A 20893-nucleotide genomic window follows, 5' to 3' on the forward strand; every position below is an offset into this window, starting at 1 on the left:
TGAAGGATTGTCTCTCTCACACAAAAGTTTGGGAGATTCTTATCTTATGTAACCATTAAAAAAAAAAATAGTTTTTAATAATATTTGTAATAATTATTAATATTCATTTCTAGCACGTTGCAACAGTTTTTAATTGGTAAACCACTGACTGCTGTATGTACTTTGGATTCCGTGCCTTTGATTTGCTTGTTGTCTACACTGATGATGTACTACTAGTTTCAGTAAGAAATTTCTGTACTTTTATTTCATTAAAGTTAATTACTGTGGTTATCGTGTAATTTATTATTTATGGTTATGCCACAGGCACCTTTAAAGATTAAAGAATGCCTCAAACAAATTCATGAGTTAATGAATCATATATAGTGGAATGAAATTCTCCCACAAAAATAGTCTACCAGTGTCATACATCCAATATTAAAAAAAAAGGAGACCAGTTAGAATGTGCTAATTATAGAGGGATTAGCCTTTTAAATACAATATATAGTCTTCTCTAATATCTTATATAATACTATCCAAATATACTGAAAAAATATAGGAAGCTATCAATGTGGATTTTGACCGAAACAGATGGACAACAGAGCAAATATTCACACTGACAAATATTGCAAAAAATATGTGAATACAATATAATTACTCACTTCATTTATTTATAAACTTTAAATCTGTATATGGCACTTTTGACAGACCAGTTATTTTAAGCAATGATGGAATTGAACATTCTACTTAAGAGTCAAAGCTGTATAACTGAGAGGAGACCTCCACATAGCCTTTAAAGGAATGCGAAGAACCGACCGGGCTTCTGACCTAATGTCCAATCCTCACCTTCTTGTGGTGCACCCTGTTGGGTATCTACCTGGATACTGAACGAATGAGGATGGGCTGGCAATTTGGGATTTAGCCAAACAAAATGCATTCTTATTGGCTTAAACCAATATACAATGATGGTACAACATGAAAAAATTTCATGCCGGCTGGGGCGTTGCCCGGTTAAACAAGGTCCACATTGTTCTTGCCAGGAAACCAGGGCGAACAGCAAAAAGTCAGCTACTGGAACAAATCTGAAAGCATATCCCAACTCAACATCACCAGAGTTAAGGATCGGTACTATCAACATAAGAACCCTGAATGGCAAAGAAAGGGGGATAGCTGAAGAATGAAATAAGTAACAGATCGACATAATAGGCTTGACTGAAACTAAAAACACAAAAACTAGAGAGATCTTTCTGAGCAATAAATGCAAAATACCATATTCAGGAAATGACAATCAAGGAAAAGAAGGAGTAGCCGTAGTATTCAACACAAAATACAAAGCTAATCATCTTGAACGGCAGGCAGTCTCAAGTAGAGTGATGTGGGCTAATATCAGAATGGGGAATTGGTCAATGAGACTTATTTGTGCCTATGGTCCCACAGAAGGTTATACTAAGGTAGACGTGGAGGAATTTTTTGATGCTTTAGAAAAAGCAACTGACACAATGAAAAAGGAAAAGTTGGTCCTAGTTGGGGATCTAAATAGCAGAGCAGGAAAGGATTGTCAGACATACAAAATGTTTTGGGAAAATTTGGAGAAAAGAGCAAAGCTAATAATAATGGCAAATATCTGTTGGATTTCTGCTCAGGACATGGACTGGTTATTACTAACACCATGTTCCAACATAAAAATGTGCACAAATTTACATGAAGAGAAGAAGCAAGGAATAAGAAAAGTCTCATTGACTATGGTATTGTTGTTAGTGATGTTTTCTCCCTAGTGCAGGACACCAGAGTGTACAGAGGATTTGAAATTGGAATTGATCACTATTTAGTCTTGAGCAGGATAAAACTGAATTTCATATTGAAATGAATAACATGTAAGAAAGTTTCAAAGCGAATAAAAGTTGAGCAGCTCTCAGATGTGAACTGTAGACTAAAATACACAAAGATTATTGAAAAAAAAAATGAAAGAGTTTGAGAACAGGAATCAAACCTTGGAGATTCAATGGCAAGCCTTGAAGGAATAAGAAAACCCTGATTGATTCAGCCAGAGAGGCATGTGGTGAGGTTGTCTGCAAGGATTAAAAAATCAGAACTCCATGGTGGATACAGGAAGTTAAAGAGGCAGTGAAGGAAAAGAAGAAAGCATATCAACAGTTCCTGGCAAATAAGTCAGCTTTTGCTCTTAGAGAATACAGAGAGAAATGTAAGAAAGCGAAACACTGTGTAAAACTAGCTAAACAAAAGTCATGGGAGGACTTTGGCCAGAACATAGAAAATAAATATCCAGAAGGTGGTAAGATATTGTTGAGGTTGTTGAAGAAGCTTAGAAATGGAGGAAAGAGTGCTGTAAAAGGAGTTAGAGATGATAAAGGTGACATGAAAACGGGAGAAAAAGATATCATTGAAGTATGGAGTAATTACTTTCAAAAACTGCTAAATGAAACAAGCAGTGATGACAGCACTGTGATAAAAACACTGACCAGACATGCAGTCAGGAATATATATCCATACTTGAAGTAGAAAAAGCCATCAAAGGCTTGAAATGTGGAAAGGCAGCAGGAGTAGATGATATTCAACCAGAAATGCTGAAGTATGGTGGTATAAGTCTTATAGTGGCTGCACTGCATAGTTCAGAAAGCCTGGACAGAGGGACGAATTCCCAATGATTGGAGTAGAGCTCTAATAGTACCCATATATAAAAAGGGAAATAAAACTGAATGTCAGAATTACAGAGGTATTTCCCTACTGAGTGTTCCTGGCAAGATCTATGCAAGTATACTTCAGAAATGGTTGAGAAGAATTGTGGAAGAAAAGCTTGTTGAAGAACAAGATTCATGCCAAATAACGGTTGTCAGGATCAGATCTTCACTTTACGACAAATAGTTGAGAAAGCATGGGAATATAACAAAAATCTGTATTTAAGTTTTGTCGATCTGGAAAAGGCATATGACGAGGTGCCAAGAAAGAAGCTATTCAATACGCTACAGTTACACGGAGTCAATGGGGCATTATATCAAGCAATACTTAGTCTTTATTTGAGCTGTAAGTCAGCTGTTAGAATTGAAGTACAGGAAGATGGTTTAATGTTAAATCTGGTGTGAGACAAGGATGTACATTATCCCCTCTGTTATTACTTATCTATATGGATCACATTATGAAGGAAAGTGGTATTAAACCTGATATCAAAATTAGAGATGTTAATGTCAGCTCTTTGTTTATGCAGATGATGTTATATTTCTAAATAAATCCACTACAAGCCATCAAATTCCCTGACTAAATAGAATAACTGTTGTAATAGATATGGTATGAAGGTCAGCAATAACACGACAAAGATAATGAAAATAGGCAGAAGTATTGAAAATATCAACTGCATTGTGAAAGGAGAACCTATAGAACAAGAAAAATATTTCCGCTACTTAGGCACGATGCTAAATTAAATATAGAAATAGACAACAGAATCAACAAAGCTGGTATAGTCGGAAGTCAACTGAATAAATTTATATGGAATAAGAGAGAAATTAGTGAAAACACTAAATTAGCTGTATACAAGACAGTGTTCAAAAACCAATTTTAACTTATGGATCTGAGAGCTTGGACAGAAGTAAGACACTTGACCAAAGATTAGAGATAGCAGATATGAGAGTCCTGAGAAAGATTAGGAGCATGAACAGATGGCATCAATGGCAATATCATATTAAAAACGAGGATATTAGGAAAGAATTTGACATTGTCAGCAGAGCTAATCTCAGGTAGTATGGTCACTTAAATAGAATGGGAGAGGATTGATTAGTAAAACAAGTGTTCTCTGCCAGGTTTTCAGGAAAAAGACCCAGAGGAAGATCAAGATATAGGTGGATTGATGCAGTAAAAAGTGCCTTAGAAGATAGAAATATAAGATCTGATAATGTTGGAGTCTTGACAGGTAACAGACTGATTTGGAGGAAAATTGTAGATAGGAAGAAGTTAGTAATGATGTAAATTTTTCATGTAGTACTATCATATACTGTACACCCCTTGAGAGTACACATGGCAGGAATTTGATGATGATACTGATCAGTCATGATAATGATACAAGCCTTGAGATTAGAAAAAGACCATCTGTGGCAAATAGATGCTATCATGGACTTTTAAGACATAAAATCAACACTATTAACTCTCCAAAGTAAAATTAGGATTTATAAAACCTTAATTTGACCTGTATTAGTGTATGCATCAGAAACATGGAGAATGAACAAACAGGATATACAGAAGATTTAAGTATTTTCAAAAGAAAAATACTACAAATTATATATGGACTGTTAAAGTGAATAATGAATGAAGAATAAGATATAATAATGAATTGTATGATTAAGTTAAAGGGAGATGGTAAATCCCATATTATTTTATACCCGGGTACGAAACTCGGATCGAAATCCATCAAATCCATAGAGTTTCATGCCGAAAAAACTATCGGCGAGCCCAAGTGCAAGTAATCACTTAGGTAGTAAAACACCAGGGCAACTCCATGCAAAGGTGGAGCAAGCTCCGTCACTAACCTTAATATTCTCTCATAACGTAAAACACAGCTTCTAAGAGATGTATATATACTGTTTTACATTATGAAAATAAATAAAACTATAAAATAAAACAGGATTAACTATCTCCCTTTAATTTAACTTATGTCGCCAATAAAATAACCTTTTGGCTTATTATTTGCAGTAAGAACTGTATCATTTGTTTAGAGAATCAGATATTATTATAATCATAAAAATTGGTCGCCTGCAATGGGCTGGACATTTAATAAGAATGGAAGACCTAAGACCAATAAAGATAGTCTTTCTCTCTCTAACCCAGGGAGTAATATATCTAGAGGAAGACCAAGAACTAGAAGAGAGGATAATATAACAGAAGATGCCAAAATTATTAGGAATGTAATTGGATGACTAAGGCAAAAAAAAAAAAATAGAGAAGAGTGGCAGAAGCTTGTGAGGAAGACTAGGACTCTCAAAGGGTTGTTAAGCCAATGATGATGATACTCCGTGCGAGACTTTTTTTTCAGGATAGTAAATTTAAGTTGTATTTCTGGATCCCTGGTTATCACTACAACAGATAAGGGTAGTGCCACAGTTGTTTTTAATGCCAATGAATACAACTTTAAAATGCATATTACTAGACATATGCATATTAGATAGTACAGTAAACCCTCGATTTAACGGGCAAAATTTCCGGTCCGTATGTCACATATGAAAATTAACACCCTGTTAATTTTAAAATGCTTTTAACCAAGATTTGCTCATAATTAAATTAACAGGTTATTTTTTGTTATTAATTTCCTGTTATTTTTAACACATTTTGGCAAATAGGCCATCGTATGTTGGAAAAACATTGTAGTAATTTAGCCAAAATAAATGAGTCACCACTCATAAAACATGTTCGCCAAATGATTAGGACGTGATCACACCACACACTGTAATCGGTACTTTTGTCACATAGCATCAGTTTTATTACACACATTTTTGTAATTTTAGGGAGTCAGAATTCAAAAGTTCAAAACAAAACTTTATAGCTTTCTCAAAACAAGATTACCTAAACTAAGTGCCTCAACATCAAACATTAACTTATCGAAAAGTGTGAAAATTGCGTTAAAAAATTGTTTTACACACAGTTTTTGTTATTACATTGCTAATGTTGATAAAATTGCAGTATAACGTTTCAGATGTTTTTATTTGAAAAACAATCGCAATTTAACAAACATCCCCTTAGCCGCTATTAGTCCATTAAATCAAGGGTTTACTGTATAATTTTTCTGGTTATCAATTAAGTCCAATAAATGATTGCACAGGATGATCTCCTACTTGTTATATGGCAAAATATCTCTCAAGACTTGTAAACTACACTGGAAAAACCATCCCTCATATCAAAGAGTTTTTAACTTCAAAGAAAGGAGTGCTTAAGGGTCAAAGCTGTATAACTGAGAGGAGACCTACACATAGCCTTTAAAGGAATGCGGAGAAGGTCCCCGACCAGGGCTTCTGACCTAATGTCCAATCCACACCTTAGAAAATAAATATCAAGAAGGTGGTAAGATATTCTGGAGGTTGTTGAAGAAGCTTAGAAATGGAGGAAAGAGTACTGTAAAAGGAGTTAGAGATGATAAAGGTGACATGAAAACAGGAGAAAAAGATATCCTTGAAGTATAGAGTAATTACTTCGAAAAATTACTAAATGAAGCAAACAGTGATAGCACAGTGGTAAAAAACACTCAACAGGCATACAGTCAGGAATAATTATCCATTCTTGAAGTAGAAAAGGCCATCAAAGGCCTCAAATGTGGAAAGGCAGCAGGAGTAGATGATATTCGACCAGAAATGCTGAAGTATGGTGGTATAAAAGTCTTACAGTGGCTACACTGCATAGATCAGAGAGCCTGGACAGAGGGACGAATTCCCGATGAGAATTGCCAAGGTGTCCTAATAAATTAATTATATGAAGAAAAACAATATGGGATGTAATATGCCTTAACTTAAATAAGTTTATATGTTGCCGAATTGAAGCCTTTGGCTCTTCATATAATTAATAATTTATTAGGTCACCTTCTTGACAATTCTCATAGTAGGGTATATGTAAGTTCTGGTTGCTACAAACTTGGTATTTCTAGGTCAACCTACTCACTGATGAGACTTCAATAAAGGTTGAAACCGGTCTGGGTAGTGACCTCTCTCACTCATAATGTAGAACAGTAATACAGCTCCTAGGAGCTGGGTTTCACATTATGGAGAAATATCAAGAATAGTGATCGGAGCTTGCTCCACCCTTACCATGAATTGCCTCAGTGTTGCACTCCCTAAAGGATCAGTTGTAACACTATCCAGGTATTTGCTTATGCTTGGACTCGCCGAACTTCATATATTTACTATATTCGGCATGGAACTCTTCGAGTTTCTTATTCGGCTCTGAAACTGTAATATCGCTTAACTTAAATAAGTTTATGTCGCTGAATTGAAGCCTTTGGCTCTTCATATAATTAAAGATTTTCACTTTACAACAAATAGTTGAGAAAGCATGGGAATATAACAAAGATCTGTATTTAAGTTTTGTTGATCTGGAAAAGGCATATGACAAGGTGCCAAGAGAGAAGCTATTCAATCTGCTACAGTTATATGGTGTCCATGGGGCATTATATCAAGCAATACTTAGTCTTTATTTGAGTTGTAAGTCAGCAGTTAGAATTGAAGGAAGTACAGGAAGATGGTTTAATGTTAAATCTGGTGTGAGACAAGGATGTACATAATTCCCTCTGTTATTCATTATCTATATGGATCACATTATGAAGGAAAGTGGTATTAAACATGATATCAGAATTGGAGATGTTAATGTCAGCTCTTTGCTTTATGCAGACGATGTTATACTTCTAAATAAATACGCTAAAAGTTTGCAAGATCCCTTGACTGAATTGAATAACTGTTGTAATAAATATGGTATGAAGGTCATCATTAAAAAGACAAAGACAATGAAAATAGATAGAATTGTTGAAAATGTCAACTGTGTTGTGAACGGAGAACCTGTGGAACAAGTAAAACATTTCAGCTACTTAGGCACGATTTTTAGTGAAGATGGTAAATTAAATATGGAAATAGACAACAGAATCAACAAAGCTGGTATGGTAGGAAGTCAATTGAATAAATTCATATGGAATAAGAGAGAAATTAGTCAGAACACTAAATTAGCTGTATACAAGACAGTGTTCAAACCAGTTTTAACATATGGATCTGAGAGCTGGGTCAGAAGTAAAACGTTTGACCAAAGACTAGAGACCGCTGATATGAGAGTCCTGAGAAAGATTAGAGGTGTGAACAGATGGCATCGATGGCAATATCATATTAAAAGCGAGGATATTAGGAAAGAACTTGACATTGTCGGTATCCAGGAATGCATTAGCAGAGCTAATCTGAAGTGGTATGGTCACTTAATCAGAATGGGTCACTTAATCAGATTAATATTATCATATTAAAAACGAGGATATTAGGAAAGAACTTGACATTGTCAGCAGAGCTAATCTCAGGTGACAATACCACTTCAGATTAGCTCTGTTACCTCAAGACTGATTTGGAGGAAAATTGTAGATAGGAAGTTGGTAATGATGTAAATTTTTCATGTAGTACTATCGTATGCTGTACACCCCTTGAGGATACATGTCAGGAATTTGATGATGATGAGAAAAAAATTACAGATTTTCATCTTCATGAGTCTGAAATAATGTTTATTTTTTATGCATCTTCATTGTTTACAAATATACTATTTCAAGAAATTCTACAGCTTTTACAAGTAGATCTCCCTGATGAAATCATCAAATTATTCAAGTTTACTCAATGCGAATTATTTTACTTGATGTAATAAATTATTTCAGCTAGGACACTGCAATGGATAGCCTTTACTGCTTAATTCTTCAAATGCACACAACTACAATCAATGCCATCTACTGCCCATCACTAACAACAACAACAGTATTTTTTGTCTGTAAATTGCATGTGTTCTCATGGCCGATTTGCCTGTATGCAGGATGAAAAACCTGGGTTTCTGGGAGGGAAACCCTCCTACTCCTGTATGAGATCAGCTAACTCACCTTCAACTGAAAACATCCATATAAAGATTTCTCTTGTCACTACGAAAATCAAACACAGGTCTTTTCTGATTGAAAGGCTCAAATTTAGACAATCAGATTTCTAACGCCATTTCTCCTTGATGATATATTTGCAACATGATGTCACTCTGAAACAGAACTACTTGAATTGCTGGATGAAATTAACTCCTTATATACTTGCTTCAAGTTCACTACTGAACAGAGGGAACTTATCTTTGGAAGAACAGATAAGGGTAGCAAGTTTATGGTGTAAACTTGCTGCCTTATCTGTTCTACCAAAGATCAGCTCCCTCCTCTCTCAGTGCCTGGAGTATATAAAGTATCCTGTTCCTGCAAGCTGGCTTACTTCAGATAGACAGGTAGATCAGCAACCATCTGTTTAGAAGAACACAAATCACACATCTGTAATCATTACTATGATCGATCTGGCCTTGCAGACCATGTTTTGGTTACAAAAACAATATTAACCCACAGGATCTCCTTGTTGTGTCCTGAATAATCAAAAATTGAAAATAAAAAAATTTAAAGTATTCAGGATCAACTACCTTCAATTGTAGGCATAGAATGTTGTGTTTTGGCATGGAAATTGAAATGTACATTATAATTTAATGCAAAACTGAAGAAATGTCTAGTTTAAGAAATGTGAGACTTAACCTGTTTGGTACAGAGTCAAATGAAGGAATTTATTTAAGGTTATTATTTAATTACAGTATCCCATTCTATGTATTGTGTGAAAACAAGTTGAGCGTAAGCTAAAGTCCAAGGGTCACACTTTAACCGTCCAGTACAACGTATGGCCTGAGGGAAGGAGAATTTATAAGGAAAGCGAAGCTAGAACGCATTCTTGGAAGAACACCACACGCAAGCGAATGAGTTCTGTGCGGTAATCAACGTAATTAAGCGTAAGAATCTCCGAGAAAGAGAGGGAAAATATAAGGGTCAAGCTCCCTCCCACATGAAGCTTTTTTTGGTTCTTGGTTCCTGCGCTCTTGGACATTGGCTCTCCATCTCCGCCAACGGGATGATTCCAGGTCAGCTGTAGAAGTCATGAAAGGCTTATCAAGGTTCACGAGGCAGAGCTAGCTATCTCTTCATAACAGAATAGCTAAGCTATATTGAGTGACCGATGATATAGATGTGTTCCTGCGGTTCCAGAGAAAGACCAGAACGGCACATCGCCTTATCGACTCGGAGAATCTGATTGTGCTGCTATCATAAGTGACCCGAAGAACGGTAGCCCACAAAGGTGCCTTGATGTCCAGACAAGGCTAAAGACAGAACAGAAAGTCATTCTATGGGATGGTAACGTAGAATGTTAAAGTATCTGATTTTCAATTAAAGATATGAGTGAACTCTGTAGGTTAATTTATGAATGGACAAGTTGTAGAGAACTTTAGTGATTATCCCATTTGTCAGTAACCTGTCCCTGTTTGGAAGAATGTTTCCCTAGAAAGGATCTGTATGTGAAATAACTTGGATATATTGTGAGAGATGATTAGTGACCTTGGTGATTAATGATAAGATAATTTAAGTTGGAAAACTGTAGGATTATAGGAACTCTATGGTCCAAGTTATGATTTATGTATTATAGCGTTAGTATTGATATCAGAATTTTGCTAGGAAGGTGATTAAGCTAATCATGTACCTTATATTTTTCATGTATATCTCTCAAGCCTTAATAAATATGTTTTATATTATCTGACTGAATCCAGCCGATTTTATGAATAATAAAGTTTTATGAGTGGCTATTTTATGAAAAATAGCCACTCATAAAATTACTAACGAACTTAGCGGGAGGGACATATGAATGTAGTTTAATCTTTCAGGCCACGACTGCATGTAAAACAAAGAGAAGTGAGAACAGTTAGATTAGAGTTTGAAATTTTATTAATGTGTATTATTCTGAGATAGCCACCTTGGATAAGTCTTATCTATCCTCTGTATTGGCTGGCACAGCAAAAAAATAAATTCGTCAATATTTAACCGGTGGACTGTCGCAGAGGACATAACTTTAGGGTCTTGTCCCATACATAGACAAAGCTCTAATGAATGAAAGGATTACACGTGACAAAATTTTGAGAGTGGCCTGAATCATGGTTTGCTTAAGAAAAAGAAAGTGATAGCTGATTTATTTAACTTATTAGAAAACTATTACAGAAGCCAGAAAGGAAGTAACTGTATAGGAGAGTATAGAAAACAAGGGTGGTAAGAATATAGTTATAACGCTCCTGGAGAAAAACTGCCAAGCTCCAACATAGTAAATTAGAAAAAAGAAAGACTGTTTTTAGAATCAGCCGTGGCACTCAGAAATCAACCGAATTTAAATAAATATGGTTGCATAAAGGCCACAGGTTGTTGGTATTAGTGAAACATGGCTGACAGAAGATGATAAAGCTAGTGGGATTGAATGCGACGGGTATAGCATGTTCAGGAGTGACAGGGTAAATAAAAAGGGGAGAGGAGTGTTATTGATGATAGCTGATGAGTTACAGCCAAGGAGTATAGAAGTTGAACTGCAGGATAGAGAAAAGAGCACATTTGAGGCTGTTTGGTGTGAGACAGAATCTAGCACAACAAAATATACAATTGGGTGCTGCTATAGACCAGCTGATGGAATAGACGGTGGGGATAGTATGCATAGGCAAATAGAAGAAATGAGTGGAAAGAGGATAATTATTATGGGTGATTTCAATTATGGTAACATTGACTGGAAAGAGGAGAGGGCACATGGGAGGAAGGAATTGGATTTTATGCGGTTATTAAGGGGACAACTATCTGCGGCAGCATGTAGTGGAAAATACCAGGGGGCAGAGAGCGCCTGACCTAGTAATTGCAACTGAGAATGTGGCTGTAACGAACATGACCATGTTGCCACCAATTGGTGAGAGTGACCATAAGGTCATGACTTGGGAGGTGGCTAAAGGAGTGGAATTTACAATTAAGACAGGGTACATGTGGAATTACCGGGCTGGTAAGTATGACAAGCTTAGATGTGTGCTTGGCTCAGTGACATGGCATGTAAAACTGCAAGGGCTGGATGTTGATAGTGCATAGGAGGTGGTTAAGAAGTGTTTGCAGGAGGCGATGGTTGACTGTATACCAATAGTCCGAATAATAAATCAAGTAGGGGTTAAATGGATGAATAACACTATTAGGCTTGAGCTGCAAAAAAAGAAACAATTGTGGAGGGAATTTAAGGAGAAAGGTGACCAGCAGGCGCAGAACAGTATAAAGCTCAGGCTAGGATGGTAACAAGGGTGGTAAGAAAAGCAAAAGTGGATTACGAAAGAAAATTGGACATGCAGGCTAAAGAGAATCCCAAACAGTTTTTTCAATATGTTGCAAGTAAAAGGAAAAATGTTCATGGTAGAATGATCTTAAAAAATGCTGAGGGTAGGGAGGTAACTGAATCAGTCGATATAGTGGAATTACTGAGCGAGCACTTTGCAAGAATATATCATCCAGGTGGTGATTTTGCAGGAATGGAAGAACCAACAGCTTATACTGGAATTGTGATGAATGAAGTAGAGGTAACTAGTCTATTACAGAACCTCAATGTCAATACATCTGTGGGATTGGATGGTATACCAGCTCGTGTCATACGTGAAGCGGCTAAAGAATGTCAGTGCCCTTGACCATTTTGTTTAATTTGAGTCTCGGGTCTGGGTCAGGTCCCAAGGGGTTGGAAAGAGGGGGAAAATAGTTCCGCTGCATAAAGGTGGTTCCAAGCTGATGAAAATTATCGGCCAATCAGCATAACAGGAATCATTATCAAGGTCTTGGAGAAAATAGTCAAGAGGAAAATACAAGATTGGATAGAAGAAAATGGGATACTGTATCGGGGACAGCATGGTTTTGTGAAGGGCAGGTCATACCTTAGTAACTTGCTCACATATTATAACACAGTGACGGCTAAACTGGATAAGGGTAATGGGTTTACAGTGATTCTACTGGACCTTGCTAAGGCCTTTGACAGGATACCACATGGAATTCTAATCAGTAAATTGCAGCATATGGGGATGAATATAGGGTTGGTGAGATGGATAGGAGGGTGGTTGACGGAGAGATATCAGAGAGTGGTTTATTCAGGAGTAGAGTCCACAAGACAGCCTGTGACTAGTGGTGTGCCACAAGGATCTGTTCTTGGACCACTGCTTTAATTTGTTCATTAATGATACAGGAAAGGATCCGAGAGGAACAGTTCATTTGTTTGCAGATGATGCAAAGTTGGGTAGGGCAATAGTGAATGCAGATGACGTCAAAATTTTGCAAGATGATTTGGATAGATTGGAGGTCTGGACTAAGGAGAATGGATGTCAATTTAATGTGGAAAATGTAAGGTTATATACATTTTGGGGTGAAAAGATTAGCAGCAGTTTACTACATTGGTGGAACTGTACTCCAGGAAATTGATGAGGCACGAGATTTAGGAGTGTTGGTGGATAAGGAGTTGAAGTTTAGGGGGCACATTGCAAAAGTGGCCAAATCAGCTCATCAAATCACTTGGTTGCTGAAGAATAAGTTGACAAGCAGAGACAAACAGGTTATTGTTCCTCTGTATCGAGCCTTGATAAGACCCCATCGACTACTGTGCCCAGATTTGGTCACCTAGGTTTCTTTTTGATGGGGAGGAGGTGGAGAGGATCCAGAGGCGAGTGACCAAAATGACGGCAGGTCTGTGGAATGAGCCTTATGAGAACAGGTTGAGGATTTGTGGGTTGCAAAAATTGGTTGATAGGCAGAGGAGGGGAAATATGATTGAGACATTTAAATTACTGAAGGGTTTCTATAAAATTAATTCAGAACATATTTTTGAGAACAGGGCTGGTTGTGGGAGGACTAGGGGACATCCATGGAAACTGGGCAAAAGTGTGGTTGGTAAAGGTGTTAGAGCTGGGTTCTTTACTTTTAGAGTGGTGAATGAGTGGAATGCGCTCCCAGAGTCTGTGGTGGATGCTGTGCAGTGAATGAGTTTAAGGTGAGGTATGATAGATACTTTATGAATGTCAAATAGTTGTGATGAATATGATTTGAGGCCTCTCTCGATGAGTCTAATGACTCCCTGGAGTTGCCTGTAATAATAATAATAAAACATCCCAAAATTTGGGAAACATTAATTATCAGGTCCCATTTTACATCCTAGGCCACCTATAAATGCTCATAGAGGGCACACCACCTAGATAAGACTTTAGAGTCACCCACGTGTTTCACTTAGGATTGAGTTGTATTTGAGTGTGTGTGTTACGAGAGTGATTTGTAATCCCTGAAGATGTCTCAGTGACTTAGACGAAATACTGGAAGCATTAAAATTAGTTTTTAATCCTTTCCTAGTGCTATAAATATTCCATTAAACCTCCAATATGATTTGATAATTATCATCCGTCTTTTAGATTGCAATTTGATGTTAAAAGAATCCTACCTGAAAGGAACATCTGAACAAATAGCAAGGAACCTTTGCAGATGTAATTTGTACACCACCTTCACACCAACTAGGAAATTGTCATATCCTGTTCTTATAATCCTTGCTAGTTTGGCCGTTCTGCTACTATTAGAATCCAGGAACATCAAGACTATATAATATTTTTTTGAATCTGAACATTCAGACCTCGCTTCTCATGCCATCAACAATAGACAGAGTTCACTGGAACCATACCAAGATGCTAAGCTTAAGTAGGTTCAAATTTGATCATCTATATTTTTAATCATAATCTTAATCGGACAGATAGTATACCTATCTAAAGTTTTGGAAAGTGACTGCTGTTAACTGTGTATAATATTTTCATTAATTATACATCTATATCCACATCTCTGAACTCTAATTGTGTTTCATCCTACTGTACAGCTGTGACGGAGCCATGTGATATTATACATATGCTGTATGACTCATTCCGGTATTCAGAATTTAAATGCTACCAGTTCTATCTTCTTCCTGAATGAAGACGCTCATGACATATTGAACAAAATATATAGGAGTAATAAATTCTATTTGGTTTTCTCTTACATGCAAAGCCATTAACCATACGGTGACCTTCTCACTGTGAAGAGGCCTCTCTTGGATAAATTCATGTCCCGAGAAACCAATAAACCTGTAGGTTCATCTGTTTACATTAATGCTTAGATGGAAATGTGATTCATCTGAGAACCAGACATTATGGAGAAAAGATGGATCTTCATAAACATTGGCCCATATGTGCGCACAGTATTCCCACCATGCAGTGTAATTCATTACTGTTAAACACTGATGCCTGAATGATGTGCCTTTTCGTCACTACAGAGAATCCTCCTCAAGGATTTTCTGTAGTGACCACCTCGGCATCCCAAGTTTTATCACTGTTTGACTGCATTTCAGAGACTGTAATTTGCTCCACTACACACCCATTATTCTCATTTGTATTAACAGTACGTGGTCTCCCTAAATGCCCTTTGCATTATGGCAGAACACTCCACAGGTTTGTTGGCACCTCTCGATTAAGGTATACGCTATTGCTTGGGGCAGGCTTATGGAAACAATGAACAAACTGCTCACAAACACGCACAGGCTTAGACCTTTTGCTCTACCAACTCTGTATGAACAAAAATAATGATCAACAATAAATGTCTTTTCTTCCAACATCAACACCATTTCTACAGTTAAATGTAATGGCATAGATTCTACACATGTTCATGCAGCCAAACAGCATATCTCATAGCACATGTAGTGGTGAAATGGGTGTCAAAGTTCAGCTGCTTTTTAAGCATATTGCCATACCATACGAGTTGATGGTCTGAAGAATGACATTGAATGAATTGCTGATGGATAAAGTGAAAAGAATGGTGATAAGTTATGAAATCCCTACAGGATGATTTGAAGACAGTGGTACCATTTGAAAATAATGAGTGTGATCCCACATGAATCCATAAATTTCAGGTAGAAATATGCTGTGATATCTAAGTGATGAGTGACATCAAACATCTGAATTACACAGCATATTTCTATTATTATTTTATTTTAATTTTTTTTTTCCAAAATGTACATATACTTTGGCATGAACACATAATGACAAAGTAAATTTTAAGCCTATTTACAATAGTAAAGCTATAACATAGATCATCAATAGCCTGAGAGATAATGATATAACATTATACTTGCAATTATAAATTATTGAGCAGATGAAGAAATTTCTTACCAGCAATTTCATTAACATGTATATCGGCATCTTCATAGATAAAATCAAGATCTGGACAGTCTGAATTCTAGAAATTAATTTTTAGAAATACAACATTAGAGGACATTTAAGGAAATCAAGCAATCAAAATGCTTTAGGTTAAGATAGCCAAATACCAAAATTTTCATTTTGTCTTTTCCTACTCTTTAACCTAACATCTATAAATGTTTATCCGTGTCAATAATCAATTTGTCATGTAACACAGTAATTCTGATTTATGCCAAAAAGTGGAATGACTGATATGCTGGAAGACATTAGATGACATTTAAGGCAAGCAAGCAATCAAAATGCTTTAGGTTAAGGCATAAGATAGATAGCAAAATACCAAAATTTTCATTTTGTCCTCTCCTACTCTTTAACTTAACATCTATAAATGTTTATCCGTGTCAATAATCGTGTTGTGTAATACAGTAATTCTGATTTATGCCAAAAAGTGGAATGGCTGATATGCTGGAAATAAATATTCTCATTTCTCTAATGATTTAATATCGCAGAAAGTTATTTGCATGATTACAAAATAAATGATACTATGCTCTGTTTCATTAAAATCGCAGTCCACTCACTGCAAAGAAGGTGTATATTCCTCCATGCCCAAAGGTATCGATGTCACCAAGCAATTACATCCTCTCATTCAATGAAGGCCAATGCATGTTGCTGTTTTATGCACCTGAAGCTGAGATCCTCCATCATCCAACAAAGTGTTGTTCTTGATATTTGTGTCAGATTGGGATCACTATTGACATCAACAACCAGCTTGTTCAGTGAGAGCTGCTCATTCCTGAAGAAAAACATGTCTTGGAATCAAGTGCTTCACAGTGGATAGGCTGAGTTCAAATCCCTGTCATGGTGTCTTCAAGCACATGACCTCTTTTCATCTACTTTCACACTAAACTGTTCTCTCTGAAACACCAGTCAGCTCACTCACCATTGCTACACTCTCTTCCTTGGTCTTGCATGGGTGTAAAGTTTACAGCTTCACGTAAACATTTATCAAAATTTACTTCGACTGACTTGTCAATGATTTTCCTTTTTTTTTTTCAGCTCCACACACAAGTCGAGTCTCAAGCCTCTTACATTACCTCTACCATTTACAGACTACTTCAACTTACTTCAAGTAAACTCACAATTGCACATGTAACAGAACAACTGTGAGCACAATACACGATGACACAATGTGTGAACAACTGGTTAGAGATATAAAAAGAACCTAGTCATGTGATAGCTAGAGGCTGTCATCACTGGGGAAAACAGTATGGGGAAGATTGTAAAGTGGATAGAGGATGTAGATAGGAAGTTGTTTTGAAAAGTCTGGAGCTGACTGTATATGGGAGTTGAGCAGCAGCCACTTGTGTTTATATCTAACTACAGGGAAAGTGAAGGAATGATGGTGAACAATTCAGTAGCATTATCCATGAAAATGCTTATAGAAAAATACATAATGCAGCAAGAAGGCATATATGGAAAAGCAACTGGAGAAAGCTAATGAAAGCAAGGTCATTTATTCAGTGAACAGCACTCTTCTGAATATATTCAAGCATTCTGAGTGAGGTTTTAGGTGAATTATCCCCAAGTGAGAGAACAGTATTCTAAGATAATGAAAAACTTAAGATCGATAAACTGTCAGGAATTGAGCGGCTTCATACAAATCCTATGCAGATGCATACAATAAATGTGCAACTATAAATAAACCCAAATCCAACTTCATAAAGACCAATAGCAGAACCCCCCCCCCTTGTCTAAATGAAAGCCATGCCTTCTGCTCCCTTGTAAAAGCCAATGGTGCAACTTCTGCTACCCATGCTTCCACTTCTCTAAAATTAAGATGCTGCACCCAAAGAAAAAGCTGACCTGGCATCACTCATTTCCTGTAACTCCTGCATGTGACAAAGGTAAATCACCTCCTTCCATGCTAGAAACCACATCTCCTGTGGTTTTTCAGTAAAAAGACACCAAGAAGAATACTGGACAGCCCGAACACTACCAAATCATCTGGTCCCAACAACATCTCTCCTATTGTATTCCAGAAGTAATGCCTGTCCTCTATCATCTCTTCAATCTTCCATACTCTGCAGACACCCATTCCATCTCATGGAAGCAAGCATATATCCAACCCATTCCAAAAAGGGAAACAAAAGCCTACTGTCCAATTACCATCCACCTTAATCCTCTCCAAAATAATTTAGAAAGCTATTAATAGTCAACTTCTTCAATACCTAGAAATTACCAGTTAATCAGCAACCACTAGCATGAATTCTGCCAATTGAGATCGGTGACTGATCTCTTAGACCACATTACTCACCTCTGAACATGCAATGGAAAGCTTCGGAGAAACATGCACTATTGTCCTAGACATTTCCAGGACTTTCAATCATGTTTTGCACTAAGGTCAGCTTTGCAAACTGTCTTCCTTTGTCTACCTGCCACACAATACAACTGTGTTGGATTCTGAATATATAGAGATTGGAGTAATTATTATTTGCTTCAGAATCCAACATGATCTTCCATCACGAAGGCTAGACTTGTAAATATTATTTAATGTAAACAACTTATTTTACAATTTAATATTCATATAACTACTTTAATTTTGTCTAATATCTAATTATTTAATCAAAGATATATTAATAATGAAAAAACTGTATTAAATATTAAGCTATTTTAATTATTACTATGTTAATATTATAAGTATTTGATAATTTAACTGCGCATTAATTGAAATGTAAATATTCTTTATTTATTCCTATTTGTAGAAGTTTAGCGTTCTCAATTTTATTATATTTTGTTTGGTTGTCATGGAGACGTATGTAAGTGAGTGAGCACGTTTTGGAACACCACGTGAGGAGAAGGTTTATTGAAAGGAGTTTTAGAAAGAAATCACGAGAATAATTTAGGCGGGAAGAACGGATATATAAGCAATGAACGCTGAAATTATTAATTAATTAAGAGAGATAGATTAGAGAGAGAAAGGAGAGGATTGGCATTAGGTTGGAATCGGAGCATTTGGCATTCGGGAATCACAGTGCGATAATAGCGAGTCGGCAAGTCACTCAAGCAGCTAAATAAAGTCTACTAGTTGAGAGGCGGTTAGCTAATAAGTTGTAGAATAACAATTATAGCTACAGAAGACAGCTGAGTGACTACTAAATAGACTAGCAATACTTGAGTTGAGATTTAATTTCAGGGCCGACCTGTCAAGGACACACAGAATCTTGAAATAAAGCACAGAGTTACTAGAGTAGCAGAGGCTGTAAAGTTGAAGTTTACCGTTAGCTGTGTTTAGAATTATAGTGCCTAAAGAATTATTTGAATGCAGGAGGAATGAACAACTGTGCATATAAAACCTCAAGTTAAGAATTATTGTGTGTTGCCTTATTTCATGAGTGATCAGTAGTACTTTATGCAACAACGTTTGTTTATGTGTATTGTGACCGATGATTAATTCAGTTATTGCTTAGAAGAATTTATTTAATGAGTGCCGTTTACTGTTTAAAGTATTTACAGTTGTAAAAAGTGTATAAGTAGATGAAGATAGAAGATTATCGGTAAGATTATTCCAACTATTAATATTCCTATACAGAGAAGTGTGCGAGTTTCATCCTAGAATTTCCCTATACTAACAGTAACTATTTCGGAAATTAGCTGAAGTGTAAAAATTAAAAGTTTTGTTTGTGAAGAGGTGTTACTGCAAATTTTATTGTATTTGAAACTTAAGGAACTGCGAGAAGACTGTATTAGAGATAACAGATTTACCATTGTCTGAGTTTGTATGACAGTATTATCAGAAAGGCTGAAGTGTTTATAATAACTTATTTAGTATTTTGATCTTAAGTGTATAATTTGTGATTATAAAATTAAATGTTTGTTTTTGTTAATCAAAGGATGTATTTTGCCTGAATCTCTTTTACTGCACCATTCATAAAATATTCGAACCAAAGCGGGTAAATTAAGTAAGTTAAATATTCTCAGCCAGTATATATAATATTAACACCTAAAAGGAGAGATAGTTGCGAGTTGGTTTTTCTTCAATTCTTGAACTAATTCAGATATAAAGTGGCACAGTCTTTAAATATAAATTTTCTTTATATTTGAATTAGAAATCAACTTACAACTTATCAATTGTTTACGAACATCATACTGATTAACATGTCAGATCCAAGGTAAAGATTTAGAAGAAGTAGGATCCAACAACTGGATTGCCAGCATTCACTCTCTCTCTCTCTCTCTCTCTGGTCATTCACTGCATGTCATGGTGGACAGAACCATTTCACTGAGCTTTGTCATCAATGTAGGAGTGCCTCAGGGCTCCTTTCTATAACCTATCCTCTTACAGATAAATTACTAACTCTCAGTCACCACAAATTCTATCCTCGGATTTGCCAATGATAGCACTCTTCATTCAACCTACTCCTTTGACAAACGATGTAGTTCACAGACACTGCTTACATCAAAATCTGCAACCAGCAACTTAAACACTGATCTTCATACCATCCTTCAGTGAGGAAAGGATAACTTTGTCACCTTCAATGCAATCAAAATGCAGTCCTGCCCTTTCTCTTGCAAAAGGGATCTCAGCTCACCTTTCCCTATCCTTTAATAGGCACATCACCAGACAGAATACAAGCTCTGTCTCCCCCTCCCCACAGACTGATATTTATCTCCAGCATCTCCCGACACAAACACATCAATACCTTCCTTATCCTTAAATAACTAGGCATTCTTTTCTGTTCAAGAAGTTATTTTACATCTACTAACCCTATAAAACTCTTTCATTTAAGATTACACGGTGATCAGCATTCATATTAAAAAATTTTAGGGAGATAAAACACGCGTTGAAATGATTATTTTACTTATTATTAATAAAATAACAGTTGATGTTTCGACCCCTGTATTGAGGTCATCATCATCATCAGAAAGATACATGTGTATATGAAAACAAGATACATGTGTATATGAAAACTTGACCTGACCTCTAGTGGTAAAAAAAACTACAATAAACTCTGCTAAAGTCCTCCCATACTAAGATTTTCTTCTGGATTTGTACAATTCAGGTTGCTATACTAAGATTTTCTTCTTGACTTGTACAGTTCAGGTTGAT

The 20893-nt window shown here is 36.2% G+C and overlaps 1 protein-coding gene across 3 annotated transcripts in view; it reads right to left on the bottom strand.

Moving 5' to 3' along the window:
- Strip (striatin interacting protein) overlaps positions 1-20893 on the bottom strand; it is a 367915-nt gene that overhangs the window by 336675 nt on the left and 10347 nt on the right. For all 3 annotated transcript variants that reach the window (XM_090400054.1, XM_090400055.1, XM_090400053.1), the window contains one exon: positions 15763-15829. In XM_090400054.1, coding sequence (XP_090256180.1) covers positions 15763-15829 — 67 coding nt within the window. The remainder of the gene's footprint in view (positions 1-15762; positions 15830-20893) is intronic.

This window comes from Typopeltis vanoorti, chromosome 11, assembly GCF_054136105.1.
Source record: "Typopeltis vanoorti isolate ZY-2024b chromosome 11, IOZ_Tvanoo_1.0, whole genome shotgun sequence".
NCBI classification, from domain to species: Eukaryota; Metazoa; Arthropoda; class Arachnida; order Uropygi; family Thelyphonidae; genus Typopeltis; species Typopeltis vanoorti.